The sequence below is a fragment of the Varroa jacobsoni genome, unplaced genomic scaffold (genome assembly GCF_002532875.2).
Source record: "Varroa jacobsoni isolate VJ856 unplaced genomic scaffold, vjacob_1.0 scaffold_781, whole genome shotgun sequence".
Taxonomy (NCBI): Eukaryota; Metazoa; Arthropoda; class Arachnida; order Mesostigmata; family Varroidae; genus Varroa; species Varroa jacobsoni.
This window is the reverse complement of record NW_019213683.1, coordinates 162,986-182,432: the sequence shown is the minus strand read 5'-3', so window position 1 is coordinate 182,432 and position 19,447 is coordinate 162,986. Positions and strand designations below refer to the sequence as shown.

At 41.6% G+C, this 19,447-nt stretch overlaps 1 protein-coding gene across 4 annotated transcripts in view; it reads left to right on the top strand.

Annotated features, from left to right (window-relative positions):
* Positions 1-19,447, top strand: part of LOC111263677 (dual specificity calcium/calmodulin-dependent 3',5'-cyclic nucleotide phosphodiesterase 1A) — a 285,107-nt gene that overhangs the window by 260,539 nt on the left and 5,121 nt on the right. For all 4 annotated transcript variants that reach the window (XM_086969741.1, XM_086969739.1, XM_086969742.1 and 1 more), the window contains 2 exons: positions 6,561-6,787; positions 17,022-17,210. In XM_086969741.1, coding sequence (XP_086825867.1) covers positions 6,561-6,787; positions 17,022-17,210 — 416 coding nt within the window. The remainder of the gene's footprint in view (positions 1-6,560; positions 6,788-17,021; positions 17,211-19,447) is intronic.

The following is a 19,447-nucleotide window of genomic DNA, read 5'->3' as shown; positions in this document are numbered from 1 at the left end:
TACCAAGTGCCCTGTTGGGGTCTTCTACAACACCGGATATAGGACATCAGATATGGGAGCTTGCTCTATAAGAAGTTATTTTTTCAAAGTTCAAAGTAAAAAACAAATACGCTGTACATATGCGTCGTAATTTTTATTGTCTTAGAATCGATCGCACAGCTTAAATAAGACCAATCGTACTAGAAGTGGAAACTAATAGTACGAACATGATCCCCTATCTATCCCCCAAAAATCGAACATGAATCCATCACGGAGAGTTAACGAATTTGATTATAGCTTTCACATTATACGTAACACCCACTATGATGCGACTGCTGCCTATTCCTGATGGGCGGTCATTGTGAAAATTCTTCTCGATAGCGCGCGTTTCGGGGTCATTCGACTAGGAACAATAATTGATTTTCTAAATAGGTATTTTATGTTCTACGTTTTGGGCATTTTTTTTTTCTGTTTTCGATATCTAAGCTCAATTAATTATTCCCGTAATAACTTAGTAACGTATTTTTCTTCTAATCATAGGGACACATTGTGGTCTAAGTTCAAACCCGTGCATAGGCACGCTTCGTTTCGCGCTGGAAGCCAGCTATCTGATGGAATGCTTAACGGCGATACCGGACGTAAAAACTCGAGATATAGTTAAAGACCGCCGCAATTTTCTGTGAGAAGTACACGTATAAGTAGAACCAATACATACTGTTTGGAATAAGTATATTATGAAGTGATCTACTGCATCGAATAGGAAAGCATGCACTTAATTCACATACGATAGGATAGACATACTCCACGCACCCTCAATTATTTGTTGCATCAGAAGTGATTTTGTAAACGGCCCCATGTAGCAGTTTGACAAACAGACCACTACACAAAAACGGACTTGGAACCGAACTCTCGTGCAATGTTGTTTGTCGGCTTGGGAACGGCCCATAAAATATACATAGATTGGTCGGTATATATCTCACTAATTGACGTACCAAATATCCTTAATCAAATATTCAGGTACAAGCGGGACTTCCGCGGCTACAAGCCCCCACGCCTGACTCGGGACTGGATTGAGACAATCTTGGTATATCGCTTGGAATCAATTGTTATATATTATATTATGGTACAGTCGCCGGCAAAACACCACTCTTGCAGCCGAAAGGAGTCTTTTCGATGATTGGTATTCTAAACAATTCGACACTTTGATCCACTTTAAGTTGAAAACTGTTGGCTCCGTCGCCTACTGCAGAGCTAAAAGTAGCAGCGGAAGCAGTCCTCCTATACCCATTATTCCATAATCCATCATTGTATTTGTCAAGTGTATATATAGTTAGTTCAATGCATTACCTCTCGGCTAGCTGCTATCCCATCTCTTGTAGATTCAAACACACCGAGCAATGCCTCAGCCAACTGAAGCTCCTGACTTAGCCTAATCAAATGCGTGCAGTTTCGACTCTTCGTTGATAAATCCTTTCTTATACCCTTTTTATAGCCGCGTGCATCGGATCTATCCGCCCAGGTCCGCTCCCGCCGCCAGATCCTTAATCACACGCACAGGTCCCTCTTCCATAGTTATCTATCGTATCGGTAAAGTGGGCGAACCATTGACAATCCTACGCCATGTATTCAAACGCGCATTCGCCTATTCCGTAAGCTCCGTTTCGTATGCACGGAGCTCTGCCTGCCCGTTTTCAGTAAGGACTGACCACCTTAAAAAGGTACTAAATATCTGGACAACAAGTAATAGCACGCGATTTGGCAGATCGAGCAGAAGGCATCCTAGCATATTGCGCCGAAAGGTCTTCATCGCGAAAAGTTATGTGACTGGTAGCTTGTCGTGGGTTTAGTGGTCGTGGCTCTAGCAGATCATCTAGCAGGAGAATTACATGCGCGAGACAAGTATGCAGAGATTCTCCATAGTTTTATGTTAGTTTTCATTTAATAACCACTGCTACAGGCAATTGTCAGTAGGCAGAAATGTCTTCAGGAACCTGGAGCATTTCAGTACTCAATTATTTGGAAGAATGGAAAATGCAATCCGCCAGAAGACTAGCACGTCAGAGCAGGGGCTGATTAAAAGAGGCTTAAGTGACCTCGAGGTAACCATATAAGACTTGTTCGCTTCTATGAATCTCCGTAGGGATTCAGTTTGACAACCGTCGGTCAGGAGAAAGCCTATTTTAGGATCTGTGCTAATTAATCACACCTGGCATGCATTCATTCATGGCTGGTGATGTTCGAAAGCAACAACTAAGTGAGACGGGTCAAACATTAAAGCTCTCGAGCTTGCTTTCATCAATCGGATGGACAAACGCAGCAGTAGTCGATTTACGGCCGAAAATTACTCTAGTAAACAGCACAGGGGTTCGAACCTTTTTCTACGTACACATGAGGCACATAAGGACGTAATCAGATATAATATATGCTGCTTTGCTGACTATGTACAAATAAAATATTTACAATCTTCAATCAGGCAGTAAATGTCTTCCTGTTGTACTCATTTATACTAGGTAAAAAATGAGAATCACGCAACTATGCTTATAATCAATGACATTTTATTAGCATGTGATGAAAATAGCAGCAAGCGTCCTGCGCACGCCCCTGTATGCTTCATGTATACGTATGACGCTTACGTGGATTGAACAAGCACGGTCCTCACCTGATACGAAACATGCCCATATTAAGATTCATTAGAGAATTACATTCATATGAATCAGTCACAGAACTTATATAAACGTTCCTTGAAAAGTAACTTTGAAAACTGTGCTGCAATATCATCAACTATGTATCTACCCTGGAAACGAAATGGTTAGCATAATGAATATTGACTTTTCAAAAAGGAAGGTTCTACATTTTTGACGATGTTCACTTACCTTGCTGGCTACGCTGTACTAGCTTTCGTCATCCTTCATGAAAGTTCTGCCCTGTTCTGGGCACGTTCTATAAACAAAGCCTCTTGTAGATGGTTTGCGGAATCGATTGTGTCTCTGTTAAGCTAGTGTATAGATTATAGAGATCGGCATGACAATGTATCGTTTAGCATTCAGTAGCGCGTTAGTAATAGATATATCGTATCGTTTTTATTTAACGTATTCTGTCAGCCTGGTCGACAAGCTTAAGCCAGCGAAGTAACATTCAACAATCGCTCGTCAAATCAGCGTTTTTCTGCCAATGATAAATAGGCGAATGAAAGTGTCGCAGTATCATTTCGTTGTGGAAGAAAGGCTGTGTGGGAAAGGCGAAGGGAGGCCTCGAGTAAAATATAGGTCTTTCCTAGAAATAAGGTCTGCTATTAGTTCGTCTAGCCGGAGCTGCGATTCATCGAGGTGTTACGTGTTTGTCGACATACCATTGGCTTATATCGTTGCGCGTATCAATCGCCCGGCAAAAGTACTTAATGAACGCGGCAGGCAACACGTACCTTGAAACAATCTGGTACCTCTAAATCAAGCCTGGTCAGAATGTGATCAGTAACCCATTTCCGGTTTTTGGTATTCAACAGTGTAAGCAATGCTTTTGACATCCGATCGGCGGAGATCCGAATGGCTGCGGTCCTTCACACATTATCGCTGACTCATTTCGAAAAATTTTGGACGACCAATACTTTCGTTTATCCAGCATAAACGTCACATCAATCACAAAATACATTGAATTCAGGGTAGACCTTTATATATGGCTAGTCGTTTAATGATGCTGGAGATATTAATTGAAAACGCCTCAAAGAATGTCCCTAGTCTGCTACGAGAACCGCCTTACGCTACACTATATTAAATACTTTTACGGCCGTTGAACAGAAGTTTCTATTTACATCTGCTTCGCCCATTATCAATTACCGCACTTATTTTTTTTACTTAATACAAATAATATATTGCTAAAACTTCAATTTCTTAGTAAAATAGGGTTAAGTATTTACTGCATCATGCGCCGAACACCGGCTTACTTGCCACTGTTTGATCCCATGGCAAGACTTCAAACTTGACCTATCCATAATTGTTAATGCGAACTAACCTATCGGAATATGTGGTAAATATAATTGTGGTATAATGTATTTTTATTTATGCATCATCTGACATTATCAAAGAACGATTGATGGTCATCTAATTTAGGCCTTTTGAAGAAATTGAAAAATGCTACGGCGCTATAGTGTGTCGCGCATTTATCACAATGTGCTAGACAGGCGATATCGTTAATAAATTGACTTTGGCAGCGAAAGATAATTGTTAATGCGAAGGGATTTACTACATCGCTTATCACGATGTTGGCGTATTAGAAAGGGGACTTTCCATAAAGCCTTTGCAATGGAGGTTCGAACAAGGCTCCAGGTGGCTCTCATTACTAAACAGAGCACGACGACTGAGACAAGGAATATGGTTGGCATTCAAATAAGAAGCCCGAAGTTAACAACAACAGTGAAGGATCGCAGGCAGTGAACGCAGCTGTACTCGCGTACATGCTTTCAGACATCGATTACTCGACCGGCCAGAGAAGTTTACGAATTTACTAAGTGGGGGAGTACATCGGTATCGAGTGGGGTTAGTTGCCAGAAGCAATGAGTGGTTCCCCTTACTGCTGCGTATAAATGTACGTATGCCGTGTGCAAGGGAAAACGAGTGTTTACTAAGTAGACTAATTGTGAAATAGATACATGCAAGAAAGAGCAACGTAGATACTCATTTAGGTAAAGTAAAGGTACGAGCCAGGAATAATCACAACAATGATTTAGGCAATTTAGGCTGATTCTTCAATACTGCTTTGTTACGTGGGAATATCGCAAAACATGGTATGATCCATTTAGTTGGTAGCTTTGTTTCCTCTCGCAGTTCCCTGTTCGCTAGCTCCATGATTAAATTTTATACGTTTTGCTTCATTAATTAAGTGTTGGCGAAGTAGATTATAAAATTAATGCGTATCATCCCTAGACGAGAATGCAATCCCGTTTATAGCTTGCCAGGTACCTTACGATAAGTCTGTTCTTGCCTAAGGAACCTCGCTTCACTAAGCCTAACTTTGGTCGGATCTTGCCAAGACACGAGATTGCCCTTCCCTTTTCAAGTAGACCCCCTTTAGCACTCTGAAGAAAGATAACCATCAAGATTGCCGTAGAACATCGCAGTATTTTAATACTCATTGTCTATATGCTCTACCGTACCCACTGCTTTGAAGAAGGGGCGTAAATTGAGTGGCTAAGTACGTTGCTATGGTAACCATAACTAACAAGCATACTAGCGCGCTGCTTTAAATGACAGCGCTTCCAAAACGGTAAAACAATGTATGGGGGAAATAAGTAGTTATTATCGAGCATGATAACTGTTTGTAAGACAGTCTGTAGGTTATAATGCTCTACCTAAATAGGAACGATTTGGTTAGGTGGCAGCTTTTTTTGCTAAAGACTAGTAGAGGTTATTCGAACCAGTTTCGTAGGTGACGGTTAAGATCGGAGAGAGATTGATGACGGTGGAGGTGAAACACCACATTACCCCCGGCTGTACCGCTACCAGCCGCCTCGGAAATAAAGTCTAACTACTGTTAGTACCACTGCTGTGCCTATTGAGTCAAATGAAAAGATGACACACAATATATATAACGCCACCATTGAAGTCGAACGCCGCAATCCTGCCAGATGTACCATTGTAGACTGTGTCTGTTACTATCTAACATCTTTAGATGTTAGATAGATCAATGGCATCGTGGCCCTCGCTTAATAAAAATCTCGTAATAATGAAAGTAGTCGCAATGCCTATTGTGTCCCTGTAATAGCTTCATGGGCGGTCTAAATTTGAATCCGCTAATGCGCATCCGAACCTAACGGCAGGGCTGGACTCAAAATATTTAGTAATAGCTATGATAATATACAATTCGGTGTAATACTTAATGGCTCTGGATGTCTGGACTCTGACAGAAAACGATATCGATATGAACAAAAACAATTAGAGCTCAAAGAAATTCACGGAACGCGAAACTCTGAGAGAAGCGCCAAAGACAGGACGTGGCAACGAACTAAATTGATCTATCAATACACATTAAAGCTGTGCCAATATGAAAGTACATAGCTTTTTGAGATTCGTTCAGTCGGAAGAAGGGGTTTGACGAGGGTGACTCGATAGTGGGGAACGCTTATTAGCAGACGTTATTGAACAAGAGATGGCGATGCAGCAATCCATATGAAAGCAATAATAGTTTGGAAGAAAAATGCAAGCGGAAGAATTGAGTGCTTTGATACAATGTGCTAGGAGACAGGTGAAACCTAATCGTAATTAGGTCCATAAAAAGAAGGTGCATGTCGAAAATGATCATTTTCGACCTAATTTCTTTTAATCCATTCGGCTTCCTTTGATCCTAATCCTTATACATAATGTAATCGCTGGTGATGAGGCTCTGATTACTGGCGTAGGACACAAACGAGCTTGACCTGCCAATTGTGTTATGTTGCGATATTTTTTCGTCTTTTGCCTAACTGCAAAGTAAACAGAAACTGAAATTTACACCGACCATTTAACATAAAATGTATTTTACATTAGACCGTTTTTGTATTCTGATTCCCTTTTATGATGACGATTATTATATTGTTATCATTATTGCAGAACTGGCTAACAGACCTGGAGATTTTCGCGACTATATTTGCGGCAATTATCCACGACTACGAACATACCGGCACAACCAACAACTTTCACGTCATGTCCCGCTCCGAGACGGCACTCATCTACAATGATCGCTCAGTCCTGGAAAACCACCACATCTCCTCATCGTTCCGAGTCATGCAGCACGACGATTGCAATATTTTAGCAAACCTCAGCCGGGACGAGTACAGGTATATTCATTGCGGTATAGTAGCTAACCTATTGTGACCAACGGCACGTAGAAAACGATACATATGTATATATGTGCAGTACGTACCCTGACTTCTTGGCATTCGCGCTAGATTTGTAAATCGATTAGTGGGTCGTGAGATAAGACTTATTACAGTGTACACTAGCAAATATCCAAAAGTGCAGTTCATTGTTAAAACGGTTACGAACTCGTAGTAACAAGGGCAAAAGTAAGGCTGTTGCAAACATTCTTCACTACAGATGCATTGGAGTTCGCCATGACGGCGAAGGACGAAATTATCCATCATTTTGTTTAGTTTTGATTAAAAATAGTGATGTTAAACTGCTGTAAGTTAAAATTTTTATCTTACATTTGCGAGGTAATCGAAGAATCTAGCCCAAGCCCTTTTAGCCGAAGACTGCTATTTGGCCAATGTTAAGCATTACTAGAATAGTGTACCATGCTACCATTTCCTTGTTTAGACGATTGTTCTGCAGCTACTATTCTTTTTATTACTTGAACAATCAATAAAACCTTATCAATAAAGTATTTATTAAAAAATAAAATACGGGTCACAATATGAGGGTCTTAGCTGTACTGCGTATTGCCGTTAAACAATAGGAGCCAGTTTGTGCGTGAAACACTGGCAACTTGAAAAAAGAGACTCATTTTAATTTACTTCAATTGGCAATGTCTGTGAAATTAAACTCCTAAATTACTCATTCGTACGGGTCACACTGGAACATGAGTTTGCCACTCAAATATATCGTTCTATCAATATTACATTTCATTGCCCTCAATGCTGACCGGTTTCGCAACAAAACGCTTATGAACAGCAAAACCCGATCTCATAAGGCTAGAAAAAGAATAATAACCTTACTTATATATATATATATGACTAAATTGAGCTAGGACACTCTTCTTTATGACAGTTATTACGGGAGATTAGCACACTGTAAATAAAGACCTTTACATGCAAAAGGGGCTTAGAATAGTGCTTTAATTAGCGAATCAAATCAATCTGTTACAGTGTCTACAAATATGTAACGTTCTTTCTTGCACCAAATGGCTAGTTCAAGAGTTAACGAGAAATATAGCTTTATATTTCTTGACTAGCTAAAATTTACCCCTCCCTTTCACTCGACTCAAAGAACACACTCAATTCGCCGGCTTGATAATCCTTTTACTGAGATGTAGACCCTCTCATCAGATGTAGCTCTTCCGTTGTCAAAGAGGACTCTTCATTTCCGAGTATGTGCAAATGTTTGTGGGTGTATGGTAAAAAAAAAAAAAACGCATGAACTAATTAGCTGGTGAAGTGCATAGAATACCGGTTTGAGCCCTGAATCTTGACTGTCTTCCTTTTTTGTGTACAACATAAATTGAATTAAAACTTGAGCATAGAGGCTATTCCTTTTCGTCCTCCATGCCAGTTCTCCAATAATAGATAATAGAAATTCGAAATACGGAGGAGTAATACAGGATAGAAGTCAAGCCAAGAAAGAGAAAGCCCACAGCAAAGGTAGGACTGCAGCTTATTATGAGGTCGAACGGGGCACGTCGATTTGTTGGAACAGGTTGCTTTATACGCATCGGCTTTTACATCGCCGACAACCTCAGGACTCATGGATTCTGCATGCTTAGGAGTGCTAAAAAGCCTTGAACGACAAATGAATATGCCCACTTGGAAACCGAAACTCTACTTAAGTAATTTTCGTCGGACGGGGAAATGAACTCAGTCGTTCATGTATACTGTCCTTTCATAAAAACCAAAATAACTATCTATGAACAAAACAGGCGACTATGCTCCCTTTGTCTCATACTTCCAGACCTGGTGCCACGAAGTTCGTGCGAAAAAACGATGCCAGTACCCACTATAGATCGCCCATACACATGGTTTCCGCTACGTGTAGTAATCCGCAGCACAACGACACGCTTAATACCCCGGGGGCTTCTACTAGGTCTGGTGGGGCTGGCCTGGCCAAAGGGTAAGGGCACAAGTGTGAAGGGAATTATCGAGTGTCGACGCAGTGGCGCTGGAGTAAAAGCAACGAACGGAAAATTGCAAAAATCTGCACGAGACAGAGACTGCAGGAACAAAGAAGTGCGGCAGTAGACATGCAAGCCTAAAGAACGTGACCCTACGCTTGAAAGGTGTCATTCAGAGCAGGTTTAAGGGGTCTGCTGCTTTGACCGCCAACCCTTGACTAGGACCGTTCTCTCTGAAAACGATAAGGTATTGAAACATCTACGCCAATCAATTTATGAACAAATGGCTGGCGTACGGTTGACTAACGGTTAACGGTTAAGTATCGCTTGCAAGAGACAAAATTTGCATTGGTCAATGAACGTTCGCTAAATATTCCTAAAGAAGACGCGAAGCATGCCAGAGACTTCGTAGGAAGATGGCGAATTTGAGAAATGATGAGAAAACGTTCTTTTTTTTTAGCTCGTCGGTAATAGCTGGACAACACAAGTCAACGGTGTTTCTTCGAAACACTATTAGCCCAATCGATATTGAACGTCGTTTCGTGGTACAAGAACTTTATCTAATTGTACCGAGCTTTTTAGGGATGAAAATAGCAGTGACTGCACGGTACAACTGAGGTAATTTCATTTGCTTTGCGGTTGCTCTACGCTAAGAAGTATTAAAACTCAACAGTCCTGTTCTACATACAGAAGACAATTTATGATAGTTAGATAAATCAGTTTCGAATCGCCGAGTTATGCTTTTGTCGTATTTGCCACATAGAACTTGGATGTACAAAACACGGGATTGTTGTGTATGCTCATTCTATTCTTCTAGTATTCTGTGATACGTATTGGCTTTGTTGTACTTCGATTTATGATGACGGAATTATTTGTCGTACTGCATATTCCATATTGCCTCAATCCTTTGAAACATCTATTCCCAGTCGAAGTTCGCTTGATTACATAAAAATGAAATTTGCTTTACCAGTCATTCTCAGTGAGCCAGGGCAAATAACAATTGTACTTACTTATTAGTCTACATCCCCTCGTCGTAATTTTGAACGGGCAAAGTTATCAGTATATCGTAACTCCTGCACCGGCAAACCCTATCGTTAAAGGATGGTGATTTCACGGTATTGGTACGCGTCTATGTTAAAATCGCAGTTACGTACTCAGTAGCATAAGGGGATCCTCTGTGTTCATTTTTTCAAGTATTTGCTTTACGAGTTGTGCATGCCTAACAGAGCGAGTACGAAGTCTGGCTTTGATGTCGCTGCCATCTACTGAATTCGCGTGGCTGACGCCCAGAAAGTTTGCATTTAGCAGAAGGAGACAATCTTTAGTCGGAGTTGGGAACAGCTCCACCTGCGGTCACGACTCGCTGGTCCTTCCTGAAAGCTGTAAATGGTGGTGGAAGAAGCGGAGTCGGCAGCAGAGGGTTAGTCCGTTAGGTTCTAAAGGGCCGTCCAATTACGTTCTGACTGCAGATGGAGAATCGGGGAGTAGTCAGAAAAAGCGATTCTTCAGAAAATCCCCTCAAGGAAGCGCGTCACTCCGTAAAACGGGCTGTTGTATAGCAGCTGGAACGAAGGACGAAGACAGCCTAGACCAAGGGTCACAAATTACTAAGGCAAGCGGGTTGGAGGCAGTCGTTCCTGCCGCACGCCTATTCGTCAGCCGGAACCAGCTACGGGGATCGCCCCCTCGCCCCCGTCTAGTGGCAGTGTTGCTTCACTCTTTGCTTTTAGCGTTGATTTCTAAGCTGCAATCTCACTTAATCTAGCAGGCTGCAAAAATTTCTACTAGAGTTGATTTAGCACTGCTGTCTGTTGCTACATCGGCAACACCCTCTGGTAGAAACCAATGGTGCGCTTGGCTGGTTTGTCGCTTTACGCTAGCTGCGTACATAAAATTCTCCTCGCTTTCAATTTTGCCAATTCTGAGGTGCTACATTATACGTAATGGCAACACTTTACTGATGGGAATACTTTCGACACAACTCTGTGTAAAAAGTACGTTAGTAACTATTTTTTGAACACGAATTACTATATACAGTAAACAAGAAACGACAGGTTTACGTCCGACTACAGAAAAAAGCTGCCTAATTCTCCACGAGCGTATGCACAATGACACGCACCTTTGCACTGTGAGTTTTTGTATGATACCGATACAAGAGTTTTAGGCATTGGCCTTTGTCCTAAGCCCTATTCGACCTATTGAGGGGGCTATGTTCTTTTCTCAGTGAAAGACAAGCTGTCTGCAAACACCCCACCGTATATATATGTACATTGTGTGTTTAGGTTTTCTCTTGCCCGTTGGATGCAGTGCGTCCTATGCACCCCGCGGTCGCTGTCAGTGGTTTCGCTCAATTCCATCACATCTCTCGCCTGGCTGGTTTTTACTTATTGGTGCTTCTAACTAGCGGCTTACCCCAGCCGGTCTTCGGAACTTAGCGTAAAGGGAATCACTCATTTTTGTTTGCGTGGGGGCCCTTCCTTCCCAACTTGCCTTTCTTCCCTTAGCTAGCTTTCACCCTTCGGGAACGCGCCTCCCGCGCGCTTCTCTATATTTAACAAGGTAGGTGTAACTATACTATCTAACAAGTACGGCGTTCTGCCTGCTCCTCTGCTTGTTTATGTTGGTGTGATCTCGTCGACTGTGAGTGATGCCAACAACAATCAGCCAGGAACATTATGTGCAGGCCGAGCCAGCAGCCCGCACAGCCCCTCGATGCCGGTGAGTTTCGCTGTAAGAGCTGACGCGCGTAACACATGTCCTAAAACCTTCACCTGATTGTTTTCCTAGAAAATCGCTGCCATTGGTAAGCAAATGGCAGATTTTCCTCCGGCCAACGCGCTGACGAGCCATCGTATAAAGGTTTTCTTGCGGCGGTTCACTCGTATTTGTTCGGATCTTCGTTGTCCCTTGTGATAGTGAAGCAAGCATACACATATTCAGGGATGCAAACAAAAGCTACTTTTCAGGCATATTCATATTAACTAGCAGCGAATCATCTATCTATCATAATAGAAATCCAATCACTACAATAAGTAGTCCCCTTATTTGTGACGTGCAATGACGTTGGGAAGCATACTTTCGGTACGGTAGTAGCATGCAGCCTGTTAGACATTGTTGGACGGACCCATAAAAAATATCAAAGTAGCAACAGTATACAATGTACTATAACCAAGCGTGAAGAATGTGGTCCGCTATTCGCACGTAGTGCCATTGGGACATTGAAGTTGCCCTGCTCCCGTATGGGAAAAATGCCACAGAGCAACGACTGCTCGCCAAGTGTGCCTACCATTGATGGCAACGACCTAGACTGCGGACCGCTTACCACCTACTGACCTGCTTGCTTCTAGTCCTTAGCCAAAAAGAAGATAACTTTTATTTTACAGCAGGCGCAGGGCTAGTCGTGTAATGCAGCTGCCACATTATGGCCTGATTCCTGAATGTGTCGGTTGGGCTTCGATCGCACACGGAGTCTTCAAACGTATGAGACCAAAGCTGTACTTTCCAGTTGTTCTCTGCTTTTCTACGAGTCCCTATCATAGCATATAACTTTCATCATTTGCGCATTGTCCTATTGATCAACAAGACAGACGACCTTCGCTATGTACATATACATACACATTAAATTGCGTGTGTGCACCACTTAGGAGGAGCAGTGAGGCGGAAAAATAAGTTTTAGAATAACGGATGAAGAACACTGGCTTGAAAACAGCAAGCGAAAGCGCAAAGTTTTATACGGGGGGACGGTGTGTGGTTGTATGATAGCTGAGAAAGTGGCTACCTTTTGTAGGTTCAGTGGCCACTTGCTTTGGCCTACGAGAGATGAACGTTCAAAACCATTTTTTTCACTCATTACAGAAATTCTTAATCCTTGTGCTTTTCGATACATGACGGAGTCAGTTTAAATACAAATGGTGTGTCGATCATGAGCGGTATATAATAATGTTCAGTAAATCAGACAGCTTTTAAGATACCCTTTACCGTCCAAATCCACATGGTAACGTTAGTTTTTATACATTATAATAAAGCCGCATTATAAGCCGCATGTACACCTTGAGGCAAGGACTGTCACAAAGCACAACACCTTAGATCAGTATTAACTACTTAAAAATTAAATACTTTAAAGAAATGTGATGGTCTTCCCAATGACAGTTCCGTAAGACGGCAATGCAAATCCTGTTCACCTGGGTTAATTTACCGTACCTCTGCGTGGTATAGGACACAACCGGGTCAATGAGTCGATATGCCAGTTTGTCCGACGGGTGAAAAAGACTGGGATGTACATTTAACCTAGCTTGCAAATGTAGTGTGCTACAAAGTGTACTTCTGATTACACGGAACGTAGGCGTATACAGTGTTCCTCCTGGAATTACTGGATTAGAGAGATCTAAGAGCCCCTTTTGAAGCCAAACTAATATTTTGGCGCTTATCTAATAAGCATTCATAGGTCTTATGAGACACGTATAGTTTGCGCAGAGAATGCTTGAATGAAAACCTTTCTGAGTTGAGAGCACTTTGTGACAGGCCTGGTGCGCTAAGCGGTTGACTTTAAGCGGAAAGAGAAAGTTAGGCTGTTCCTGCACCTTTGTGCTAGCTCTCAATCGCTGTGGCTTTTCCAGTTCATTTATACACAAGTTCTTTGAATGGCTAGCCGTTGTAGCTTCGTGAAAGATTTGAAAACGCCGATAAAACGAATAAGATCCGATATTTATCAAGCAGTGAATCTGTTAGTACAGGCAGTACGGTAATTATAAATAGCAATTTCCTGCATCCCTCGGCAAATGAACGCTGTTAAAGATACTCGCGACACAGAATTGCGTCGCGTCGCAAAAAAGAAATGCATAGTTCAATGTGGAAATACAACAAAACATAACTGCGAATAAAAAAGGAGCGTGATGTGTTATTAGGTAGGTCGTTTGGTGTGTGTAACTAAGCATAAACAGGTGTTCGTTCGAGCGATATGGGTTTTCTCATACAGGAGCAAAATTAACCAATCGGAAATAATAACCTTCAGGTGGAACGCCTATAATTTTTTTCGTTTGTTTGCCTAAGTCAGCGTGCTGCCATCTCCGCCCGATTTGGGAGTGGATCACCGGCATCACCTCGAATATTTCTATACATATATCTAAGCATGTATCTATGCGCACACGACCTAGACTTATCGCTCTGTGTTTGTCATTTGAACGGAGATTGACTATTGAGGCATCACTCGGCCAAAAGCATTGCATTGCGTCCGTATATTGGCTGTTGGCGAAAATTCTATTCAAGGAAGAGGCTGCCAACCGGTATTCGGCCATGTTCCGAAGTGAGAATATATTTATATTAGAATATAATATTAGCGAGCAAAGATATAGCTGTTAAGCTAATGCATACAATGAGTGATAAGATTTTTGTTTCGATATGCTGTAACGTGTAAATTTACCTGAACAAAACCTAACACCAGTACCATTATAGTATACAAAAAAATTCATAACATGTACCATCTCTGTAACCTGTTAACATTGCTTGCTCGGTAAAAACATGTACCGGTAAAATAGTATAGCACAAGTACGCTTACTGATGGCAAGTTAATAATACTGCAAGTACGACATCGAAACAAATATATCAGCAATGCCGTCTGAAACAATGTATAGTGGCAGTACTGAGCGCGAAATTCAAAAATATATTTCAGTTCAATAACAACAGGTATAATAACCCGGGCACAGACAAACTTCATTTTGTGCTGGGAGCCGACCGTCTGTCTGGTGGAATACCCTACGCCGGTACCGGAGGTAAAATATAGAGGTATAATGATTAAGGAATTCGACAGTACGGTGGCTATGCACAACCAGTCTTCCGACAACAACCGAAGGATTCAGACAGATGAAAACGTCTCAATTTCAATCTTAGGTTTGAGCTTTTGTTTCACCGAGATCAAACGCTCTGGGCCTCTGCCAGCTGTATTGGAGAAAGCAGCCAAAATGAAGACGTAAACTAAATGCAATGTTTACACCATTCCAAAATGCCTGCAGTGATAGCATCGAAGTTTTTCCATCCTTAACTATTGCTAAGAACTATTGCTTCTACGGAACAAACACATTTTGAGTTATGGGCAACGCATGAAGCAACGCGGAGTCACAGTAGCAGACTTAAAGCTCGGAGCATTTATTTAGACTCAGACCTTGAAACGTACCGATGACATGTGCCCTAGAACTAGCCTGGAAAAATATGGAAAAACACACATATACATGGAAAAATGAGGGAAAAAATATTAGGCCATAGCGAAACGAATCACTCAAATTCCGCTTCCGCTTTCCCTTACCGAAACATATTCAACGAGTACCTACAATTACTTTATGAAGCACTCGAGGTCCGAGAACAGTGTCGGGGGGCTAGTGGCTCCGTCTCTAGCGGTCGGATTGAATTGGTGTAGAGTGGGCTGTATGTGATTTTCCCGCTGGTATCGCTATCCAGCACTCGCGACCGAGTGGAATCCAGAAAAAAAGTTGGTATGAACTGACAGGAAAGTTGAAGAAAGTGGGGCTCAGGTCGGAACTGTGTTTGGAAGCCTCTGAACGCCATATCGAAAAGGAAACGAACAGGAAAGTATCAGTAAACGAACGCATACCAGGGAATAATGAACTGTCTTTGACGTTTCTCCTTTACCTGAATTCACTACAGTTTTTGCCGTCATGGCAGGACACGGCGGAGAGCTTGCACTTGCTTCCTGATGGAAACCCGTGAATACACCACGAACTGATCCTTCTCATCTTCTATTTTTACCCTTGCCTTCGACAATATCTGTGCTGAATTTATGGCATTTGTTACAGCTGTAGTAATAGCACCAGCGAAAAGGCCCATTAAGGCGAAACAGGCACTCAACTGGCGGGTACACGCGACATGGAGGACATTGAAGTAGATAGAAATCTAGCCTCAGCCGTTGTTTAGTTGTGGGTGAAGCTATGCGGCACGTAGTGGCGCTGGCGGTCGCTGTGCAGTTTCAGTCATCCTTTGCATTCGAATTGCTAGTCTGCGATCTAGCTTGTAATTTGCTTTGTAACGCCCCTAGGTTTTCCTAAAAGTGAAGAAGAAGGAGAAGCTAAGAGCGCGTGAGATGTCCGGTCTATAGATGAACAGATGTGCCTGTGAACTGCTGCAGTCGTTCATAAGACGTCGACCGCACCTAACCGTTTCAGCCGGAAACGCTATCCGGCCAGAGGTCATGAAAACCTTTCAGCCTCGCCAGAGGAAGTGCATGTAAGCAGCTTATGAATTTCACGCCAATTCTCAAGGTCGGCCTATAGTTGTTACAATGCTGGATTAACCAACAGCATATATAGTGAGCACTGCATATGTAATATATTAAGTACGTGTGATAACGTAGCAATAAGGATGCTTGTCATGGTAACTTCCTCTATATTATAAACACAACATTCAATATCGTAATAATAGAAACATATTCGATCTTCGAATTGGGCAATCGTCATACTAAAGCGGTCATACTTCGTTAATAGAGAGATAGGACCTGCGGCCCCGGCGATCGTTATTATGTAGATTCATAATAGAAGGTCATTGTGATGCATAGCAGTGTACGATCGTAATTAAAAAGTTATAGCATTCTGAAGGATCAGAGAGGCTTACCGTGTTACAATGAGAAATAACCTCAGTGGGGTCGCCTAGTTACTACCATATTAAGCACGACAGTCTAATTATCTGTGGTAAGTACGGATCTATTCAACTCGCGACGCAGATATAAAAGCATAGTAAATATTAATGCGATTCGACATCAGCAAAGATTGTGATATAGAAACATCTTGCAATGTACTAGTTGGATAACATTTATTATTTAGCAAAAAAATGACTTTTTTTTGTTGTTGAGACGAGTGGCTGTACTGGATCTTTCTAGCTAGTTGGCTCCTTTGTCAAAAAAGAAAAACTGGCATCGGGAAATCGTCGAGATTATTTCTGATACATCCAGGTTACTACTGAATAATCCCTTCGCAATAAGCATATGGGAGACAAGATAAAAATCGATATCCCATATGCTTTTCAGGAAACACATACAGCTTCTCAATGTTCGCAATCCTTGCGTTTATTTTAATGAAGCCCTTTCAGCGGAAGCATTGAAAACAAATTCCGTGAAAATACTGTACGTTATATAGCAGTGCTACGAATATCGTAGTAATAGTTTATGAAGTACTCTTTCACCGTTTGAGATTGTGAGCTACGGGATCCTTATATGTACGCGTACGATTTGTTGGCTATTACAGAGAATTTCGATCGCTGGTCATAGAGATGGTGCTGGCGACGGATATGACGTCGCATTTCCAGCAGGTGAAAACAATGAAAACTGCATTGGGCCACCATGATTTTAGTCTTGACAAACCTAAGTCTCTTTGTCTCATACTGCACGCCTGCGACATCTCTCACCCATCGAAAGACTGGGAACTTCATACTTCGTAAGTATTGCATTCTATTTGATTCATAATGTGTGATACACTCCCAGAGATGATAACAACTATAAAAGATTAAGTAAACATATGCTGAAAAAAAGTATATCTGTGTTACATTAAGTTGTGTGCATGTGCCGGAGAACAGGCCCAGATATGAACAGATGCGGTGCGAAGCGCCCCCAAAGCGAAAGGTTTATCCTATTAGCTGTCCTATTAGTTAATTCACCGAAATTAATTATTTTTATGAGCATCAAGTACATTCACTGTACAGCCTATTACATTGTAGCTATATACTGCCGCGGATATAGCCTTGATTCATTTTAGGAGATAAATCAGCTGTTTTGCTTATATTACCTATAATGCTTTTCTAGATTTTTCCTACCACAAAGCATATAAATCGTACGGTAGCGTAAATCAAACAGATATATCTGGTCAGATATAAATAGTACCATTAAAACAGAAGCGGCCCATTTGCTCTGATATGATAATACTGCCCAGTTGGGTTACGGTGACGAACCATTGAATTTCTCGCAAAGAAATCATTGCCAGCAATTTTGCAGGCGGTGCTTCTCGGCGGCCGAGATGTGAATGGGAGATTTTTTGGTACTGACAAGCTTGCGTCTTGCCAGCTCTTATTTGCCTAGTTTGAAGCTCGAAAACGAACGTCGTCATTTCTAATTCTGCCTATCTGTTTAACAGGCCTCGCATACACTAGCCCTAATTCCCTGCTCCATTGAGACCCGTTTCCTTCGCTAACCTTCAACTATAATGATATGGACAGAAAAGCTTACCTAGCGTTTTGTAGGCCATCGATTGCTCTTCCAGCAGGCGGTGAAGCAGGGACTGGCTTCATCTTTTTTAAGGCAGATGTTGAAATGGGAATGGTGGCGACGCTTGCGAACCATTGCCGCTCGCATTTTAATGTTGTGGCCTCTACACATATCTAATTAGGCATCTGTTTACAATGCATGTCACCATTACGTGGAGTAGAGATTAATAAAAACGTCATGTTTTAATCTCCGTTTTATAAGGTATCAGCCATCTTTGTGTTTATGATTCATTCCATCCCACTGTAACGCAAACGTGTTGAAAGCTATACGCAGCAATAGAATCGGCAAAACTGCAGAAAAAATCTTAAATAAGCTGAATATTTCATTGAGAGAAATGTCTGATGCCAACAGTATTGTTAACTTTTGTTACTAATGGTTACCTATCGTACTATCATAAAGGATTTGGAGAAAAAAATTTATAAACAATTCTCGATTAAGAGTATAATAAGGCCAAGATTCCGCGGCGTGATAACACTCATTTCACAGTGACTTATTATAATTGGTTAGGTACGAACAAAAAAAAAAAGAAAAAGACCTGCTAAATTGTGGGTTTCGAGGGTTTGAACCGCTCATATTGCCATAGATACCGCGCGCGCTTATAAACTGCCTAATCAACTACTTGTCCATTAAGAAGTTTTAGAGGTAAAAACGTTTACTTTGAAAATGCTTTTCGTATTTATTATCTGTCTATTGTTACCAAACACTTAAATTACGCTGGTCGTAATTGTTGTCACAATGCGTGACGTTTGTGGCAGGTGTACTTTGTATTTGTGCTAGAGAGTTTTTATTTCTGGTGTCGATGTGTTGATCTGTCTCTGATTTGATTTTTTTGCCTAGATCGACGTTTTGACTCTGAGCGTTAGCTAGTCAAATATTGAATCAGACGTATCATGTTCACTGCAGTTAAATTCTAAGCACAGCTCAGTCACGAGTGGTTTGTAGTTTCGTTACAAACAGCTGAGCCACAGATGACATAGTAAGTTAGAGGAATGAAAATAAAACAACAATTGGAATTTTTATATCGTAACAACGCGCTGCACTGATATTTTTTTTTAATCACCGCAACACAACAATAGTTTCACATCTAGAATGGCCATATCAGCCAGTTTTTATTCAAAGTAGTTTTAATACAGACTATTTGTTACAACGTAATAAAGGCACTGCTCGGTGCGGCTTTAGCTTTGTCGTGTAGAAGAGCGGATTCGTCTCTTCTTCCGAATGATCGGGCCTTTTCTATCTGTGTACCTACCGATTCGGGTGAAGCCCCGTCGGGGTCAAATGGTTCACTAAGCTTCTGTCTCATGTCTATGCCCTGTGCCGCTGGTATAAAGAAACGGCTTTGTGTTTATGGTGACAGCGACGTAAAACAGAATACGACGGAAACAGGAAGACACGAAAGATAAAGAGGTGAAT